Below are 22,417 nucleotides of genomic sequence, written 5' to 3'. Positions count from 1 at the left end.
TAACAGCTGCCAGGATGTCAAAATGAGGATAACAATGTCAAAGGAAGTTTCTATTAGCAAAAGAGCATTTTCTGCGGCCTCTGGAAAAGAACTAAGGAAGAGAGTGATGTGAAGTATTTTGTTTGGAGTGTGGCATTGTATGTGGCAGAAACATGGACATTACGACGAAGTGAAGAGAGACGACTAGAAGCATTTGAAATGTGGATATGGAGAAGAATGGAACGTGTGAAATTAACAGGTAAAATAAGAAATAAAGCTGTCTAAAAAAAAAAAAAAAGAATAATGCTGCAACTGATCAGGGAGAGAAAAAAAAATGGCTGGGTCACTGGCTGAGAAGAAACAGAATATAGTTTATAGTGAAGAATGCAGTGTAAGGAATGAAATGGAGAAAAGTTCGGGAGAGTAGACCTAATTAATTGGAAGACAGAAAATAGGAAAGATTGAAGAATACTGGGTTTGGAGTGTAAGACCTGCTTTTGGGCAGAAAATCTGAATGAATCCTTAGCAATTGTCACAAATTACTTTAGTTCTATTTTCCTTTTAAAGTTGGTTGTAATAGTGAGTACGCGCAATATCCTATCATGTTCCTTCCCTCTGTGAGATTTTGTGTTGATCCTGTACACTTTTAAGGACGTACCCTCATAATACCCTATTGTCTTTCATTGCCCTCCGAGCATTGTACAAATATAAACACTTATAACGATGTACTTGCTGAGAATAATACCCCTATCATTTTCTTGTAATAGAACAATACGACATCTCCCCTTTTCTTAATACATTTTTTTCTATACCTGCAGGTAACAATATTCACACTATGTTCCCCCCTAATATCGCATTTACTACACACGTTAAAAGTCAAGCACACTCAAAACTGTGTGCTCAAATAACATGGTATACTAAACAGCTCAAGTCGTACTGATTGCGTTGCATTTCTTAGCAATCGTTAGAATCACCTTATTTTTATTTCTCTGTCATGTCGACTGTAACAGCGAGTCCACGCAATATCCTCTCCTTTGTGAGCTTTATAAGTCTTGTAGGCCTACACTCTTAACGACGTACCCTCACAATACACTACCCCTTTCATTGCCTTGTGAGCATATAAAGTTTTAACGACGTACCCGCGCAGTTTCTTCATCCCGATTGACTGCGGAGTCTCACAATATTCCGGGTATCGTAACTAACTGGTGCAATCGCGCTGTGTAAATACCTGTGTTACAGATTGCCTCAAAGTATCGCGTGGAACATAACTCAGCGCGTGTTAGCGGGGCCCGGAGTGAGCGCGATGTTGTAAATCCAGACGGCTGCCTGCAACAAGGGCACAGGGCGCCGCCGCACTCCTCGCGAGCATCCTATCATCGCTCGCGGTCGGGTCCGTGTAAGCGCTGCGGTTCTGTATTCCTGTCCTGTTTCACCACCGCAATTTCCGAATACGCCGACGTTGCGGTCCGGGTTTGAGTCCGAGAGGGTTCGCTGGAGCTCGAACCCGCGACCCCGGGTGCGGCGCGTTGAAGCGGGGTCCGGGCGCCGCCAGATGGCAGCAGCGGCCGCGCGGCCGAGCGGCCAGTCGTGCAGGCAGGCAGCGAGGTGCTGGCCGCAGAACGAGAACAGTTGCGCATCGCGCCGCGTGCACAAAGCAGCATTGTGATGAGTTAGTTAGCCCGGTTTCCATGCCCGCGCAAGTGTCTCGGCCCCTCAGAATGCAAAGTGGCGGCGCCGAGCAGAGCGACAAGCTGCTGCAGCGCTCCCTGCAGAACGTGGCGCTGTCCCTGCAGAACGCCGTGATGTCTTCCCTGCAGCAGGCGGCGCTCCTGCCGCCCAACTCGGCGGCCGCCGCGGCGCTCAACCTGCAGGCCCTAGAGTCCTACCTCACCCTGCAGAGACTGCAGGCTACGAGCGTCGCGACGTCGAGCACCGCCCCCAGGATCGCGACAGCGACGCCTCCGAAGCCCGCCGAGAACAAGCCCTCCCCCGCCAGCTCCCCGGCGTCGCTGGGGGCCCTGGACGGAGACGACGCCTTGGGGCTGCTGGAAGACGACGACGAGGACCAGGACGCTCCCGCTGCCGCCGCCTCCGTCGCGGCGAAACCGCCCGCACAGCAGTTCCCGGCATTCCCGGGCGACGCCACATACCCCTCCCTGCTGATGAACGCCATGTACCACCAGCAGGCGGCGGCTGCCAGCAGTCTGCTGCTGCAGCAGCAACAGCAGCAAGCGGCGTCCACGTCGGGAGCGACGCCCGTCACCTCCACCACTTCGGTGGCAAGAGCGGCGTCGCGCCCCAAGAAGCAGTTCATCTGCAAGTTCTGCAGCCGGCAGTTCACCAAGTCGTACAACCTGCTGATCCACGAGCGCACGCACACGGACGAGCGGCCCTACTCGTGCGACATCTGCGGCAAGGCGTTCAGGCGGCAGGACCACCTCAGGGACCACAGGTACGTACGTTACACAAATTCAAAATCAGCTGTTGGACGCCATCTTGTAATTACATCAGTGCCCCCTGGCGGGAGAAATCCGGTTGATGAATCTCTTCATTAAGCCAAGGCTGATTTATTTGAATTTAATGCATAGATTTGTAGTTCCGTGAGGAAACTGCAGAGTGTGCTGATCGTTGTATGGCACGCAACATAAAAAGTAATTGAACGCGACAGAGAGTGACCATCCATCACGCATACCTTGGCTCCACACTAGGCTGCTTTGTGTCGAGGTTCTCCCGTTGCCTCTGGTTCGGAGCGCCTTCAACACAGTTCGGTATCCTCTCACATGAAATGACTTTCTCTTTCTTCCTTTGCATTCTCGTTTTGGTCCTTACTTTCGTACTTTAATTTCTTTGTCTTCTTTCGATTTACTTCCCTCTTTTTTGCTTTCTTAATTGCATATTATCTTTATCATTCTTTCTGCTTTATATTTTGCCTATTTCTTTCCTTCCTCTTTGATCTCTCTTTCTCATATTCTTTTATTTTATTTTTATCTCTAGCTTCCTTTTTTCTGTTTCCGTTATTTTAGTTCCTCTTGTCCCTCTTTTTGTCTTTTGTTTTCTATCTATCTCTTCCATCCATTCTTTATTTAATGCTGTCATTATCTTTCTTCAATCTTCAATTATTTTTCGTCCCTTCTTTTCTTTTTTCATATTTATTTTCTCCATTCTATCCTTTCTTCCTTCTTCGTTTTTCTTCATTTATGTTTTCATTTTTCTTCTTCCCTATTTCTTAATCCATTATATTCCTAGTTTCATAATTTGTATTTGTTGTTGTTTTCTTTTTCCATTCTTCCCTTCGTTACATTTTCTCTTTTAGCTATATTTTTATTTTCTTCACTTTTATTCTTGTGTTAATGTTTAGGTGAGGGGTTTGGACTCTTTCCATTGCTGGTTGTCACATTCAAAAATTAAGACACAACCTTTCGAAGGGTGGTTCTCCCTTCGTCTTCAGGTGGAAGGAAGGACAGAAGAGAAAAAACCTACTGTTGGGATCGTTACGTACAGCTATTCTGTATGACTGTTCCTTTGTGTTATCTCTCCACTTTCTTAGCTTTTTCTTTGCTTTCACACTAATTGCTATTCATTCTTCTGTGCTTCTTTCTTCCTTTCTTCTTCCATTTTTTTTGTTCATCAGCCTTTCAAATTCACTTTTCACTTATCTTATTCTCTCTCTTTCTTCCTGTTTTGTTTGTTTATTTATGTATATATATTTTTGTCTTGTTTCATCCCTTTATTTTTTCAATTTCCTTTCTTAGCTTTTCATTCGTTTTACATTTGTCTGTTTATTTTTTCAGAATATCTTTCGGTTTGTTTCATTCCGTCTTTATTCCATTATTTACTTTTTAAAAGTTATCTCCATTTCTTTATCTCGCATTGATTTTGTTTAATATTTTCTCATACCATCCTCTATTCTCATACTGTTTTCCTTAATCATATACTCCATTTTGTCTCTAAATTATACAGCTTTCGATTTTGTTTCCAGTTCCTTTCGTCGATCTTTTGCATTTTCTTCTTTATTTAATGTAGGCCTATTCCCTTTGTAATTTCTACATTTGAATCATTCTTTAGATCTCAAATTGTTTGACACTTATGATTAGAAACCTGAAATCAGAACTAATATGTCAAGAAACTGTAACAGCTCTGTCTTGAATACGGTTCAACAATTTTTTTTTTTTAAATTTAGGCATAGTTGGAGAATCTTGTCCATAACTTACTAAGATGATTGTTTATTTACAATATCGTTGTTTGCGTTATTACAAAACTACAGTTTAATATTGAGGATGATTTAATCTGTTTACTTCCACAGAATATATTCGTTTCAGACAATTACTTATTACATGACCTATATATATATATATATATATATATATATATATATATATATATATATATATATACATAATACTACTTACATTCTGTGTATATTTTTTTTTACTAATGTGCGCCAGAGACCATGAATAATTAGGCCTATACCTAGCTGTAATACTAGGTAGGCCTACAACATAGACTGCTCTTCGTAGGTCTATTAAAATGTTACATACATACATACATACAAAACGTATAAGATTTTTATTAATTTTAATATATTCTATTGCCCCCTCCACTCTGTGTAGTTTTGTGGACAATGAAAATTATATTTCTGCCTCGCACAAAACGTTATCGGTTTCTACACATTATAGAAATAGAAAAGAGAAGATTTGTCTAATTTAAATAATAAAAAAAAAATCTATAGTGGATTTGAGTCATTTTTCAGTAACATGAAAGTAAAACAAAATGAAGTTTCCTTAATGCCTCAGTAATGTTAAAAGAAAATAAATAACATTAAATATATACTTAGAATATATAAATTTGAAAATATAAATGCAAACTATTTTCCTATAAAACATTAATTTATGTCACAGAAGTATATAAAACTTCGATGTGGGGATACTTTTAAAAATAATACCACTTTTTCATATAGTCCAGCTAATTGTTTTTCTTATAGGCTGTAGTGATGATATTTCTTAACATCTCGATTTCCAGTAACATTCATCTCAGAATATGCCAAAGTTCTTGACGTACAATTTCCTCCGTTCACCTTTCAATATATCTCTCTCAAGAGCGAATCTTCCCACCCTTCACCTGGTTGTTCTCGACCCTCGATCCTAACTACACGCTATGCTGATACAAATCACATAGCTTAGCTAGTACTTTATGTAGTTATTTCATTCTCTCCTTTCGTGTGCAAGTTTCTCTCTTTTAGTTGTAATGCTTTTGCCAAGCACTTTGTTGCCAAACATTCTAATACTGTATTATCCGATGCAAAGTACATACCAAGGAGCTTTGTATCTTCCATATATTTTACTTTCTCATTTTTAACCATTTTTTTCAATTTAATCTCACTAGGAACATCGCAATCCTAATAATGAAGTTGGTAGAAGGTATTATCTGAATTTGGTATCTCAAGTTTCCATACTGCTTCAACCCCAATGACACAGCCGTCTGTCTCTTTTGCTTTTAGACTTGTTTCTTTTACTGGTTTATTTTCATAACCTCTTCATTTGCATCAGCTTATCTTGCAGACAATTCAAAACAATAATTATTATCGTATGTATGTATGTATGTATGTATGTATGTATGTAGGCCTATGTATGTATGTATGTATGTATGTATTCATGCATACGTTTTTCTCATTCATGCATAGATTAACTTTCGTGTCAAGTAGTGCTAACCCACATCTTTTCTGCGGCAAGGCTGTTCTGAATGAACAGACATCATGTTTGTTCAGTATTACCGTATTCTGTTACCAGAGGCGAAAACGTTTCCTTTATTGAAGGTTTGTTTCCAACATCGTGCGTTTGTAATATTGGCTACTTTCATTCTCAGTATTTGTAGGCCTACATGTTGTAATGAGTATTGCACCATGAACTGTTTCCAAGTACAGTACCTAATTAATTGAGATTTTAGTACACGACAGTAGACGATTACAGGATCGGATCCTAAGGCGTGGGTTGAGCATGATGTATCGGAAGAAGGGAGACAAGTCTGCAACAAAAATATACATCACATAGGATGCGATCTTCGAGTCTTCAGTTCCAGACTCTTGCACTCTTGATGTCTTGTAGCCTACCATGTTTAACATTATCTCGTGAATTATTTAGTAAAGACTGCAAAGATCGTTAAATGTTTTTGGCTCACTTGGCATTTCAAAATGTTTGTCTCGATTATGATTCAAAGATACTGCGAAGCAATTTGGTGCCATGGTACTAGGCCTATAGAAGTTTGTATATTAGTTTTTAATTTCTTACTTGTCCATTGTTATTGTTTAGTCATCTGTCCGAAGACAGGTTTGAAAACTGCAAAAACGACTTGGAACGGAACAAAAAACCTATTGCAGCAAATATGGCCTACGTCAAAACTGAATGACCGGCATCAAACCTTATTGTTAATGGATCCTCCAACAGACAACGCAGTATTTGTAAAAGCTTGGCTTGCAGCAGGTTTTTTGCATTACCAACTCTCGGCTTCATCCCATACAATGGAGGAATTTGTAAAAATACTAACAACAGAACGAAACAATTTTGAGCAAAAGTGCAGCGGCAGATATTCCCAGAATTGTCAAGAACTAAAACTATTGCACCTTTAAAATATGGACATATCTTATGAACTGTTGATTGTGAATGTCATACATTGCTCCTAGTGTAAGTCTATAGGCCTACATGGGGTCATTGAATAAGTAAGGTCTTGTCTGACAAGAAAAGGAAATGATCAAGTAATACTCATTGGGTGATGTCTAGGAATACAGGATTCGATTCGTATCTGTGGTGTTATGGAGAAGTGTTAACATGTATGGTAAAGTTACTTGGTTCAAAGACTTTGGTCTAGAAACAGTGACAAGTCTAGGTGTGAACGTGTATAATAAATATATGTATATTTTCACATACTGACAACAAACTGGTATTTTTTTAACTTATGAGATGACGACTACATTCTCAAAGAGAGGCTGTACCTATTAGGTTAAGAAAGAGTATTTGTTTACCATTGCACTCTAATTTTATCAAAATAGAAGTACAGTATATATGAGTTTATTTTTCACAAAAAGGGTCGATTAAGATGTTAAGAAATTAACAGAGGATACATTTATTTTACAAATTATGATAAAACTGACCAACAGATGTATTAGTTGTGATATTTGTAATACATTTTAAATAATAATAAAAAAAGATCTCGTAGCATAATATATATATAAAAAAATTGTCATTTAACTTATATCTAAAAAAGCTATTGAATAATTTATTTCACTCTCTACTGTAAATATCAGGCTTTCATGTAATTTATTAAACGAGTATACAATTGTAAAAAAAAAAAAAAACCTCATAAGCGATACCAACAAAGTACCACTTATGAGGCAACTAAGCCGACTAGCTATATATTACACTTCAGATGTATTCAAACAAAATTGTTCTTCCTCTGACACATATCGTAGGCATATATTGATCCCTTTCTTGTACAGTCTGCCTACGAAAATATGTTACAAATTATTGAATTATTTGGAATAACTTTCCAACATAAAGTACGGTAAGTAAATAAGTCATTTAGTACGTAGGATCGTGTGATGTATGGTAACAGTTGGCAACACTGACAAGACGGCAATTGTTGCTGTTTAGAAACTGTTCTTGTGTGACCCTCACTACTATAATAGCCACAGCTTCCTGTAAATTGCATTGCCCAACTAAAGAAGATATTTAAAATCTTACAAAACACCGAAGTTAAAAAAATGTTACATTACTTATGAGACGAACTAATATTTTTAGCGAAGACCTAGCACTGTAGAAGTGTTAGCAGTAATTTAAAAGCTTTAGGGTTCGCTGCTGATCATTTAACGTATCACTGGAACGACTGAGAAGAGAAAGGATTGACCAAACAACCGCGAACCTTTATGCCAGGCCGGCCTCTTGTCTTTGCGAAGTTGACTATACCGACTCACTTTTCGCACAGCTGCATGAGAATGTAGTGACATTTGTTTGCACTGTCCAGTCGGCAGGAACTCAACGTGTCATCTAAATTTGTTCTAAGGGGTCCGGAATTTCCTGCACAGTTTGTTTGTGAGTGTTTGTGCAATGTTTGGTTTTTCTGGTTTCACAGGAGCTGTTTCACATTTATTTTTCCTTCATAGTTCTATGTCACAATATTGTTCACATTCCTTTAACAGACTTGGGTTTGTACGTTTTACAACGCGTTTTTATCGGTTTCATCAGCCACTTTAGCCACGAGACAAAAGGAATCTCGGTACAGTACAATGGAACCTTACTAATTCAGACTAATTCGAAGAAAATCCAGTCTGAATTGTACAAAATTTACTGATTGGGATTATTTCGACGACTGAAAATGAATGGTATTCTGTAGTTGTTTAATTACTAACTTAGTGTTCAATCATTCTATTTTACAAACATATGGAACACAAAATATTAATTAAAAAATTATGAGTTTGAAGATCTTTAGTCCAGCTCAATTACTGCACAGGAAGTGCTAGCTTTGGAATGTTCAGTCTGTGGTTTAAGGGGTTAGGTACAGCTTACAGCAGTAAAAGTTTTGGAAACATTCAAAATTTTTCCTCCATTACTGTATCTTGTACAATAAAGAAAATTGGTATGTGTAAAACACTGTTCTTCTGCTATATGAAAAAAATATTTTTACTAGCCTATTTAAAAAAAATATATTTATTTTTTTATCTTTTTTTCCAAAATTCATAATGGTAGTAGTTCACTGTGATGAAGCATTTCCCTCATAACTCATAACCTTCTTAACTTTTTCATGTTCTCTCTCTTTTATTTTATTGCTGAAACTCATGTTTACAATATCGCTCTTTCAACTACATTCCTAAATAAATAATATTTGTTTTTATTTTGTGTTAGAAGAAAATACTGATATCTGACAATTTTTAAATGAATTTATTTTTTATCAGACAATCTATCAAGGGTAGAGAAATGATCTTGCATCATATTGTATATATGACATGCATAAATACATAAAAAATTTCATCACATAATGTTGAATAGTTTTTGAGTTATGTGAGAAACGCTTCATCACTGCACAGTGAAATGAGTTTTGAAAAAAAAGTATAAATTATGCTTCTTTTTAATCGTAAAAATATTTTTTCTTATTGCAGAAGGACAATGTTTTACACATAATAATTTTCATTATCTGTACAAGATACAGTAATGGGGGAAAAAATATTGAATATTTCCAAAATTTTACTGCTGTATGCTGTATCGAATCCCTTAAAGAAAGAGGTAAGTGTCGTCTGCGTCTGTTTGCGCTGCTGTTCTTTATGTACAAATATGGAATTATAATTTGGAGCGAGTCTTGATTGGAGTCCACCTATATGTAGTAAACAATTTCGCACGACTATCCACAAATAGCATATATACAGGGACTCTTATTTACTGCACATGCGCAGTGTGTTGTAAGCAAAAATACAATAGGGAAACTACAAATTTTATTTCCGTATCTGTACATCATGAGTTCATGATGCCTTTCTAAAAAAGAAAAGTAAATCCCAGGCGCGACAAGCCATGAAGGGACATGGCCCACCAGCCGGCTGCTGACCTCACGTCATATGCCTCAACACAGGTGAACGATCATCTAACCAAAATGGAGATATCGTGTGGTTACCACGATATTCCCCCCAGCCGTTATAACTGGCTCGAGGAATCGAATTTTACTACCTATCGTAGCTCCCTAAATTCACCACGATGCTGGGTGGGCACCGGTCCCATACACTGACCGAAATTTCATGAAAAAATTCCTTTCCCATGAGGAATCGAACCAGCACGCATCCGTAATTAGAGTCCTAGGCACAATGCCTTAGATCACGACGCTGCGGCGCGGGACACATTTCTTCTGAGGCAAGATAAAATTTGTGACAGTTCGGATATAGTCCACAAATTCAATTCACGTATCTAAATGAATCTTATTGGTGGATAATTTGAATTTATTGCAACATTTTTTACTCTTTGCATTCACTTCTGCCTTTTCATTTATTCATTTACAGTGTTCTGCTCAAAGGCAGATCTTTCGCTGCAAACTCAGCATTCTTAGTCTTTCCTATTTTCTGTCTTCCTTTTAGTCTCTGCATATGATTCATATATCTTAATGTCGTTTATCATCTGATATTTTCTTCTGCCCCGAACTTTTCTCCCGTTCACCATTCCTTCCAGTGCATCCTTCACAAAGCGTTTCTTCTCAACCAGCGACCCAGCCAATTCCTTTTCCTCCTTCTGATCAGTTTCAGCATCATTTTTTCTTCATCCACTCTTTCCAACACAGTTTCGCTTCTTACTCTGTTTGTCCATTTCATACGCTCCGTTCTTCTCCATAACTTGTCCATATTTCAAATGTTCTCCAACCAGGATATCAACCGTGAAAGGAATATGCTTACTATTGCGTCATCTATTGGAGCGAAGTAATAGTTAATATTATCGTTATAACGTCAGTTTAAAAACCATGTGCTCTCCTGCATATGTTATTTCCTGTATGGAGGGATTATAAAAGACCAGGAGATTAACAGTGATCTAATTTTGTAACTAGGGTAGTATAAATATGTGTGTATTAGTGTTATTGTTTGTGCTGTGAGAGCTAGCCAATAGAGATACGAGTACCCACGTGTGTGACCTTATGACACCTTATGACATCAACATTCATTCACAGCATTACCCCGCTACGTCTCATTCCCCAGAGACTTTCTCGTGGTTGGAGAACAGTAGTCGCTTCTCTTCAATTCGTCATAATGTCCACGTTTCGGCCCCAAATAATGCTACACTCCACACAAAGCACTTCACTAGTCTCTTCCTTAGTTCTTTCTCCAGAGGTCTGCAGAAGATGGTCCTTTTCCTATTAAAAGCTTTCTTTGCCATTGCTATTCTCCTTTTGACTTCTTTGCAGCATCTCATGTTACTGCTTATAGTAGCTACATCCCAAGAATTTGAAGCTGTCCACTTGCTCTACTGCCTCATTTAGAATTCGAAAGTTTACCTTCTTTACTTTTCTTCCGATAACCATGGTCTTCGTCTTGTTTGCATTTATCTTCATTCCATACTGATCATTCCATGTAGCTTCAGTAGCATATCCCTTAGTAGGCCTATGTGTGGAATATTAACCTCGAAGTCACTTGTGCAATAAAAAATAGCTTCGCGAATTATTGCGAAATCCGAATTAGCGGTGTTTCACTGTGCTTTTGGATGTGAGGATTTTATTTTATTTAACGACGCTGTATCAACTATATTTTATTTAGCGTCGATGGGATTGGTGATAGCGAGATGGTGTTTGGCGAGATGAGACCGAGGACTCGCCACAGATTATCCACAGATTACCTGGCATTCATCTTACGGTTGGAGAAAACCTCGGAAAAAACCCAACCAGGTAAACAGCCCAAGCGGAAATCGAACTCGTGCCCGAGCGCAACTCCATATCGGCAGGCAGGCGCCTTAGCCAACTGAGCTACGCCGGTAGGTGAAGAGATGTAATCTCAAAAACTAGTGTGACGGTTTTTATTGTAAAGAAATAGTAATGATTGTGAATAATATTGTAGAAACTTGTTAGGGTCTAGGCGTATCTATTCATTAACAATTTTTATATACGTAAAGAATAATTTTTTGGTCCTACAGAATTTATCTGTTATGGTAACAGTTGTTGTAGATTCTTCGCCCAATAGTGCATATATCTACTGTGGAATCCCGGCCCCCAAGTCACTCAGTTGAGTGCGCTCCTTGTATAATAGTAGTTGACTTAATATAACATGTCAATATATACTGTATGTCGAACATGGAGTAAGGCCACAAAGGGAAAAACACTAGAGGAGAGAGATTCGATCCGGTGCTGTGGATTGAACTTCAGCGTAGCTCAATGGGTAGAGCGCTTGGTGCGTAGAACCAAGGACTCGGGTTCGATCCCCGGCGACGGAGGGAATTTTTCTCCTCTAATAACAATTGTTAGATTTTTATATCCCAATCAAGGGCCATTCTGTCGGTAAATTGGTCTACACAACTGGCTACATATTGGTGAATGACGAGTAGTCAAGTACCCGCCATTAGACAAAAAAACAAAAACTCGATGCAGGAAAAGAAATATTCGACGTTAAAATCAACCAGGTACCGTAATCAGCCCAAGCGGGAATCGACCCACGCCCAAGCGCAGCCTCTGATTAACAGGCAAATACGCTATCGCCTGAGCTATGTCTGTAACTCGCAAATAGTTGGAATCCCTCCTTATGTGGTCAAGATGACGTAAGGACACTGCTCAACAAAAGGGCAGAGAAAAGCAAGATCCAGAAAGCAGATAAAACTTCCCTTCCAACAACCGAACTCGAATCCGTTGGATTTATAGTTTGAAACTCTACCACCTACGTCAAGGTTTTGGTCTGTTTGTGCTTGATTAATTTCCATAAATTGTTTTTTTATTTACTTTTGCATTGCCTTCAATGTTAGTTTTTGCGTGATGTCGATTATGTTTTCTTCCGAGTCATGGGCCACTTTCGTTTGACTATTGCCATTTCTTTAAAGTCATTATCTGGCCAGCTTAGACCTAAAATTAATCTTCAACCCTGGTAGTCGAGGAAAAGAGATATAGCCAAGGGGAATTCAAGCCCTCCGTAATTTAATACTCCATAGGTGGTCAAAGATACTTCAAGGCTTGCGTTCGCGCAGCCATTTAGCCGCTCTTAATTTTTAACGGCGCCCTCAAACCACAGAGAATGATCATGAACTTCATTCTTTGCCGTGATTTTGACAATTATGATGATGATAAAGTGTCGTTAAATACATTGTCACTTATATTCAGTTCTTCGAAATTCCTTAAATCACTTTAAAACAAGTAGGCTATTCCAATCTTAGCTTTTGCTTTAAACTGGAGGAGTTTACAACCTATTCTGTGAACAATAAGACATTTTTTTTCATACAAAACCTCCCAAAATCATCGGGTTGAAAAGTCTCTTGAAAAGTTGTATATGCCTATGGGTATGTTGGTATTGAAAAGGAAATATTAAATAACACTTAATTGTCAATACGAAACGTAAAGCCACAAAATGTAACTTATAAGAACAGCTTAAATCTGCATCTGAGTAATCCTTTGTCAGGCATCGTCTGTGGTTAAGCGCTAGCGCGGTGATCTCTAATGTATGGGGGCAGGACTCGATTCCCGGGTCATCCTCGTGGAGTAGTGATCCTGCATGTCGGACTGCGAAGCTGCGGGCTCGGGTTCAAACTCTTGTTGGAACAAGTTACCTGGTTAAGTTTTTTCCGGGGTTTTTCCTCAACCCAGTAAGAGCAAATGCTGAGTAACTTTCGGCGCTGGACCCTGGACTCATTTCGTTGGCAGCATCATCTTCATTTCAGTCAGACGCTAGATAACCATAGCAGTCGATCAAAAGTCGTAAGGTAACCGAATTAGAAAAAATCGATCCGTGATGAAATCTGTGGTGGACAAAGATGTTAGATGGTTTTTCTCGGAGTAGTTCCATTTCGTTCTACCATTAAAACAATACTCTCCAACTCACCCTTATTTCATCTCAGATAAAATAGAATGGGGTGAAGTCTTTGGGGGAATGTGGGTCACCGATGTTGATATAGAATTAGGACTTGGGGCTCCGAGCCCTGGGACTTATCAGGTACTCTTCTGTTGATGAGTCTGCCTCTTTCAGGGCTGAGGAAAGAAATCCCGCCTGTCCACATCGGATTCACGAATGTTCTCGGACTTGTACAGACCCAGAAACAAAATTTGGGCTACCTAATTTAGTTTCAGATATAGCGCATTGCGCATGTGCAGCAAACAAGAACGGCTAAATATAATATGCTACTTGTGGACAATATTGTGAAGCTTTTTGGCTACATAGAGAAGGGATTTTGCATTAAATTAAATAGTCTATGTTAAACGCATAGTTATTTCACCGTTGCGATGGCCACATTTCCGTCATATTCTCGTCAACGGATTGAATTGCACAAAAGAATTGGTTGGCCTGAGATCCAATCGTGTAGAATTCCATTCGTGCTCTTTCCTTGTAACACTGATTATCCATAAGAATCCTTGAAATTTACCGTCAGCTCGTAAAGTGTACAATGTCAGTGAAAACGTAAAATAATTGACACGTTTATATGAAGTCAGACACCTGCAGTATCGATCCTTTCCCAACTCATGCACCTACACAGGGACAGAGATAGAACAAAGAATGACACACTCTTCAAGGACTATATGAAAACACCTGAATTTCTTGAACGAGGATTAAATTATGAGCGTTGTTATAACACATACTATTTCCATAAGATCAAGATGTGTTAGAGCAAAGTTGCTTTGTTAATTAAAAAGTAAATGCAGTACCTTTATCCTTTTAAATGATCGTTAATAGCATAATTGTATTAAAATATATAATCCTAATTTACGAATTTAATATTTTCCGAAGTTATTAAAAGGAACTGGCTACGGACTGGAAGGTACCGGGTTCAATTCCCGATGGTGGCCGGAGTTTTTCTAGTTATCAAATTTTCAGAACGTCTCCAGGATCCACTCAGCTTCTTGTAAAATTTAGTACCGAGGCTATGCCGGAGAAAAAATTCCACCGAAATGTGCTGCCGACCACACCACCTCATTCTAATGCCGTGGCGACGAAAGCATCAAGTTCTTCCACCTTAATGCTTCCCATGCATTCATATCGTCGTAAGGGAATTACCTTTACCTACCTATCTCGTGATAAAGAGCTTTAACGGGAAAAAAGTGGAATAAATTTTCAACACACTAAGAAAAATGCTCTCTATAGGTCAAGTGGTTGACTTTCCAGCTACAAATCTAGTCGACACGGGTTCAATTTTCAGAAATGGCATGAAGATTTATATACTGTATTTGTAAACGGAGTATTTCCCTTTATTTGTGTTCGTCCTATGTTAATTTCAATGTGTGACTGTACATTGTGTTGAACATATGCTATTCGTGATCACGACACACAAAAGTACTCAGTCCCAAAATTAAATTGTTCCAGGTAAAATTTACTGGTCAATTTTCGACCAAGTAAAATTAACTCTGCTGGGCATCGTCTTCGACTATTATCTCATTATCACTATAATGTATTGCACCATATTTATTATTGTATGAAAAAAATCATATTCGCCAAAGTTCTCTGCCAGAATAGCAGAGCCCATAATTATAACTCGAGGTGTCAAAAAAAAAAACAATCGAATTTGTTGCATATCTTACCTTGTTTACTGCTGCACGTAGGCAAAGTATTTAAAACATTGAATATTTATTTATTTATTTTTATTATTTACTTTTATTATCTATTTACTTACTTATTGATTCACTCACTCATTTATTTATTTATTTACTTACCTACTTACTTACTCATTTACTCATTCACCCATTTATTTATTTATTTACTTAGTTATTTATTCACTTATTTATTTATTTACTTACTTATTTACTTATTTATTTGCTTACTTATTTATTTACTTATTTACTTACTTTACTTTTATTTATTTATTTACTTATTTACTTACTTACTCATTTACTCATTCACCCATTTATTTATTTATTTACTTAGTTATTTATTCACTTATTTATTTATTTACTTACTTATTTACTTATTTATTTGCTTACTTATTTATTTACTTATTTACTTACTTTACTTTTATTTATTTATTTACTTATTTACTTACTTACTTATTTACTTACTTATTTATTTATGTATTTATAACAAGCAATATTTGACAATCAAAAAGCATAACGAATCCAAGTAAACAGCGTAAGTCAATTATTGCAAGAAGAAGAATAGAGGCAATGTTGTTATTCTCATTAACGAATGCTGATTTATTGGCAATGAAGCCATTAACTCTCTGCTCTCAATGTAGGAGAGTGATGCAGCAAAAAAAAAAAAAAAAAAAAAAAAAAAAAAAAACAGTTTTTCTGTACAGAGTGTAACGAAATAACTATTCCAAATTTTCTGATGTGCTAGAGGACATGGAAATTAACATTTTTTCTTAATAAAGTGATGTCCGGAATTCCTTCGTTTTCAACTGATAGTGATATGAACGAAAAAGTGAAAGAATCTCAACTTGGAAAGTTACTTTATTTACTTTCTGTGGTTAGACAGTAGGCCTAATTTTTTTTGTCTAATACCAGATATTAAGAAAATGGTATTGGCAAACTGTAGGAACGGCTCAAAATTGCGATCGCCATTGTTGACACACAAAGCATAACGCCGTATAGTTGAACGACGAATCCTTCGAAATATTTGTGGTCGGTTATGAAGATCGTCAAAAGCAAGAGTAATTCTAGCAACTAATGCTTCTGCTCTGTCGTAAATAATTTATTTAATATGACCCCAAACACAAAAATCAACTGGAGTCATATCTGGGGAACGTGACGGCCAAGCAACTGGCCCTGCTCTTCCTATCCAACGATTCGGAAAATATACATTTAAATAATTTCGACAATTTAAGCCGAAATGTGCGGGTGCACCGTCGTGTTGAAAAATCATGTTTCTCCTAATATTAATCGTGACATCTTCGAATAGCATCGAAAGCATTTCCGCGGAAAAAATACCATAAACATGTTCATTCAATCGCGCAGGCACAGGCTAAGATATGGCCCCACCAGATAGTTATCAACAAATTCAAACCAAATATTTACAGAAAACTTTCATTGATTGCGGAGATTATCCACAGCTTTAGTATTAGTGTCACTCACAGATGTTATTTTGTGACATAAACAACAAACTAACTTCAGTTATTACTTCCATGGTAACAAGAACAGCTGAAACATAAATGCAGCCATAATGTGAGTGATGAGCTCTGTCTTTTATACAAAGCATTTCCGGACACAACTTTATTAAGAAAAAAATGTTTATTTCCATGTACTCTATCACATCAGAATATTATAAATAGTTATTCTGTTATATCATCTACACACAACCCCAACCCCCCAACTGTTTGGAAAATCACACCTTCCATTGATTAGCCGGGAGGATTGTCAGACAACTTCACCGACCGTATCCCCTCTTCATAACGTAGCGGATCCTTATGCATGCCATGAGAGGTTAGCATGCTGAAATGGCATTTTCTCCACCTTTTGATGGAACAGTTATACCACTGTGACTCGGTCCCCAGAGCCTCGTTTGTTAAAACTGGTTGCACCACGGGAAGGTGAGGATGGGATTTGAGTAGGAGAGGTTATGGAATGCACTTCACTACTCCTTGCCACCCGTATAGACACTGTAAATAATTATTTACGTTTCTTGGGGCGAAAGTGGTTTTACTTATGCATTGTAACTGCTCGGCCTGAATTTTGAAACGAATGCGTGAACACTCTCACCCTTATTAAGATGAAGACATTATGCTCAGTTTAGGGCCCGCCATTCAAACAGTCGACATCATACATGACTTAGTCGATACACTCAACAATCAGTCGCTAGATGAAATAATCATGCACAGAGATTTAGATATGAAAATTAATGTTCCACAAGCTATTTTAGATGAATCAAAGGAAGCAGTTGGGAAACTAATCTCCACCAAATCAGAATATGAACAATTCTATTCTTGGAAAACAATGAACAACGTAAAGCAATTTAACAAAGTTGTTATATTGGCCTAAAATATGATGGATTGGGTAAGTGGTGAAACATAATATCTAGGCCTATTTGTAGTTACGTATTCATGCATTCATAGTATTTTGCCCAAGGGCAGGTCTTTCACTGCAAACTCAGCATTCTTCAGTCTTTCCTATTTTCTGTCTTCCTCTTTGTCTCCTCATATGATCCATATATCTTAATGTCGTCTGTCATCTAATATTCTTCTTCTACCCCGAACTCTTCTTCCGTTCACCATTCCTTCCTGTGCATCCTTCAGAAGGTAGTTTCTTCTCAACCAGTGATCCAACCAATTCCTTTTCCTCTTTCTTATTAGTTTCAGCATCATTATTTTTTCTTCAATTGGTTATTTAACGACGCTGTATCAACTACCTGTACGAGGTTATTTAGCGTCGATGAGATTGGTGATAGCAAGATGATATTTAGCGAGATGAGGCAGAGGATTCGCCATAGATTACCTGGCATTCACCTCACGGTTGGGAAAAACCTAGGAAAAAAACCAACCAGGTAATCAGCCCAAGCGGGGATCGCACCCGCGCCCGAGCGCAACTTCAGGCCGGCAGGCAAGCACCTTAACCGACTGAGCCACGGCGGTGGCTAGCATCATTCTTTCTTCACCCACTCTTTCCAACATAGCTTCGTTTCTTATCCTGTCCATTTACACACCATCCTTCTCCATATCCACATTTCAAATGCTTCTAGTGTTTCTCTTCACTTCGTCGTAATGTCCATGTTTCTGACCAATACAATGCTACACTCCACACAAAGCATTTCACTGGTCTCTTCCTTACTTCTTTGTCCAGAGGTCCTCAGAAGATTCTCTTTTTTCTATTGCCATTGCTGTTCTCCTTTTGACTTCCTGGCAGCAGCTCAAGTTACTGTTTATAGTACACCCCAAATATTTGAAGCTGTACACTTGCTCTACTGCCTCATTTAGAATACGCAAGTTTACTCTGTAAATCATCGCTTTTCTTATTATTGCTTCTATGGTCCGTCCCAGGAATCTGTAGAGTAACTTCGCGCATATGGGGGCGGAGTCTATATGTGCCGGAGTGTATTGCGGGCAGCATCAGCTCGAGTCCGCTAAGGGGTAAGATGCTCGTGGTAAAAGGTAGAGTAAGGTTCAGATAGAAATTAACCCCTCCTGCAAGCGATTGCTCGCTTCGTTCAAGAAATGTCTCTCCCCCGGGGCAGTTATTGGCCCTAGTTCTCACACATAGGCCTACCACTTGCGGAGAGGTCTTGTTTCGTCTTTCTACTCCACAGATTCCTGGGACGGACCATAGGTCTATTTGCAGTTACGTATGCATTTCAATAATTACCACCTGCATTTAAACTAGCTAACTAACTAGAGGGAAGTAAGTTTATTACATATTAATAAATGTGTTATTTTGTATATGAAATACTATAGTTGCATTACTATCGTTGCGGGGTCCTGTCAACAATAAAATCACGAGAACACCCTTCAAAGAACTAGATATAAGATTTGTTCTAACAGAATCGATTCTGAACTGCCTGCTCGTGCGCAGTATCTCAATGTGGGTTCCAACAAGACTTGAACTGATTCTGAACCGATCCTGAACTTCCACTTTCCTGTTCCAATGTGCTTTGGAACTCGTTCGAAAAGAGTGAAATTGGTTCTAGATTAAGAGCATGAACTGGGAATTCTAAACTGCTGACGCATGCGCAGGTGGCTTAACCTGAGGATGAGGTTAAAATGCTTCGAGACTGCGCAGGTTAAAATTAAAAAATAGTCGATCATGAGTGATTTATAACGAATTAAGTTCGGAAGGTGAGTAACATTTTAATATGAGAAGAAATTTCGAAGGCCGTGAAAGAACAGTTCAAGAAACATAAAATCCCGAACTAGTTCTGAGAACGTACTCAACTAGCGCCTGCGTCGAAAGATGTTCAGTATTAGTTAGTAACACGTTCTGAATATTGTTTGTTGGAACAAGCCTTTAGTAGACTCGTCCACACGAATCAGTGTAACCATCTGATACGCAACTAAGTATCTGTTTTACATGCATTGAAATGGTTTGTGATGGTATGTTTTTATATGCTTCCAAGACGATACGTACACAGCAGTACGTCCATCTGACAATTTGTCCACTATCTCACGTCCACAGCTATTTTGGCCAGAGAAATTAGTCCAGCAAACATTTCGTCCACCAAAAAATTTGTCCATTAATATTTCGGTCAAGAATTATTGGGTCCATATTTTTTTCCCAATTTTTCTTTATCCACTAGTTTCTGTGCCAACTAAATATTTTGTCCTCGAATATTTCGTTCATTTTTGGGTAACAAGTAGGCCTACTTCCAATATGCAATTTAAAAAATGATTGCTATGGAAATGTATTTAATTATATTGTAACATAATTTTGTTAATTTCTATGGAAATATGTAGTTCATTGGTTCATATTAAATTTTGAAGTGAAAACATTTGAAATGGCTTAGAGGTCGGGACATGCTCGCCCATAACGATTATACTTACCACTTTCATTCACATTATTATTATTATTATTATTATTATTATTATTATTATTATTATTATTATTATTATTGTTATTATTACTTTTAAACCATTTATGCAAATGGACAATCAGGAATATTGGACACAGTGTACTGGACGAGACAATAAAATGGACAACTTAATAAAGAGAACAAAGATAAATGTAGGACATAATAAAATATTGACCAAACTTTCAGAGGACAAAATAGCACAATGGACATTTAAACTGTGGACGAAATAACACAGTGGACATAAAACACCAGAGGACGAAAAAATATAGGACAGAATATCAAAGGGACGTACGAAACAATGGACGAAATATCCGTGAAAAAAGCGTCTGGGAATCTTTTATATTGGTAGAAATGGAGTAGCGTAAGTAGTTATTACAGTAGCGTAAAGTTCCATTTTGCGCCATTTTTTAAAGAACGTAAACACACGATATTTGACATAGTGTGAAATAAAATCATATAGCCTACAAGGAACAAAAATTCTAGCATTCTCCTGAAAGAGACTGATTACGTGCTGAAGGAAGGATTCAATATATAATAAATTTACATAGATAAATTACAATAAAAATACTAAAATTAATACTCTCTAATAGGCCTACTATTACTTCATTAACAATTACTCAACCAGAATAAAGTCATGAATCTGACGTTGCGTTGTTTCTGACAGTTTAATACTTCAAATATATTCTTGACGCTTCATTTATGGTAGTATGCCGTCAAAGAAGTCGGATGCGGCCTGAAATATATACCTTGAATACCCCTGTTTTAGGTACGCTTTGAGATCTTGCCTTTTGATTCCTGCGGAGGGTTGCTCAGTATTGAGTTACTAAGGAAGGAATGAAATTGCTCTCTCGGAAGAGAAGAATGTACTACAGTATCTATAGCCATAAGCAGGTGGGAGCGTCCCGTACCTGAGAGGAAGGGCGAGCGAGCGATGCCTGCGGACCCCTGGTTCTATTTTAAATTAAATATAAACAAACATCAGTGCAGGAAATTATAACTTCCTTTATATGTCAAGGATAAAGACTTAATTGGAACTTGTTAACATATTTGGCATTTATGCGTGGTATGACAGGCCGTAAGAATATCATGTACAGGGCTGGTTCAGATGCAGACTGCTTGAAGAACAGATAAAATGAGTGCCAAAAAGTTGGCACGTACTTCCTCGTTACAAGTTTTATGCAATGACTATTAGAGGAGAAAATTCGCTCCGGCGCCGGGGATCGAACCCGGATCCTTGGTTCTACGTACTAAGTGTTCTAATCACTGAGCTATGCCGAAGTACCGGATCGAATCCCTCTCCTCTAATGTTTTTCCCTTTGAGCCCTGACTCCAAGTTCGACATATATGTTGGCATAAGCTATATTAAGTCAATTGCCATTATACAAGGAGCGCACTCATTTGAGTGACTTAGTGGCCGGGATTTCACAGTAATATACACTATTGGGCGAAGAATCTACGTAAAGATTAATTTTTGATCCTACAGAATATATCTGTTATGGTAACAATGATTATTAGAGGAGAAAAATTCGCTCCGGTGCCGGGGATCGAACGCGGGTTCTTGGTTGTACGTATCAAGTGCTCTAACCACTGAGCTACTGCCATAAGACATATGTACGTAAGTAAAATTATTTAGTATGCATCCTAATAACTGTTATAGGCCTATGCCCACTTTTGTCTTCTGGAGTGCACTAAAAAGGCATTATTTACACATTTAGAAGTAAGATATGTAACTTAATTACACATTTATGGTTTAGAAAAATGTAATTAATTTTATTATGCACAAATTTACGTAAAACAGCTGTAAGTATACTGTAATCATTTATAATGCCGTGCACCTTTTCGAACTTCCCTGATTTCAACTGCCTCTAAAGTCGAGGTAGGCTGTACCGGAGACACAGTCACAAGTTTTATGCATGAATACGCCTCAAGATGAGATATTGAACGTAAGGTATCCGTTGCTTATAAGCCGCTGCCATTTGCGCTGCATAGTTCTCCGTATTGTGAATTTTCACTTCACTCAAATGTACTCTGGTGAATTTTTCCAATTTCATTTGTTAACCGCTGACTACTGCTTAAGTGACATTGTAGCCTGGTTCATTATGAATTATTTGACACCACTGCAAACGTTCTACCTCTTCGCATTCTTGAGTTACACTGCCTTGACAGCCCCTCTTCCCGTCAATTCTTGTCTAAACTTTCGTCCTCTTGCTATCGCTAAATGACGTTACTCGCTCCAACTCAAGGTCATGTTTGATGATCCTTCGTCTGTCGATCGCCATTTATTTATTGGAATGTGTTGCTAAGTTTAGAAAT

General features: G+C 38.1%; 1 protein-coding gene across 1 annotated transcript in view; it reads left to right on the top strand.

Moving 5' to 3' along the window:
• Positions 1-1,282: 1,282 nt before the first annotated feature.
• Positions 1,283-22,417, top strand: part of LOC138712263 (protein sister of odd and bowel-like) — a 96,374-nt gene continuing 75,239 nt past the window's right edge. Inside the window, exon 1 of the mRNA XM_069843841.1 lies at positions 1,283-2,431. Coding sequence (XP_069699942.1) covers positions 1,668-2,431 — 764 coding nt within the window. The 5' untranslated portion in view covers positions 1,283-1,667. The remainder of the gene's footprint in view (positions 2,432-22,417) is intronic.

The sequence above is a fragment of the Periplaneta americana genome, chromosome 13 (assembly GCF_040183065.1).
Source record: "Periplaneta americana isolate PAMFEO1 chromosome 13, P.americana_PAMFEO1_priV1, whole genome shotgun sequence".
Classification (NCBI taxonomy): domain Eukaryota; kingdom Metazoa; phylum Arthropoda; class Insecta; order Blattodea; family Blattidae; genus Periplaneta; species Periplaneta americana.
This window is presented reverse-complemented; position numbering and strand designations above follow the sequence as displayed.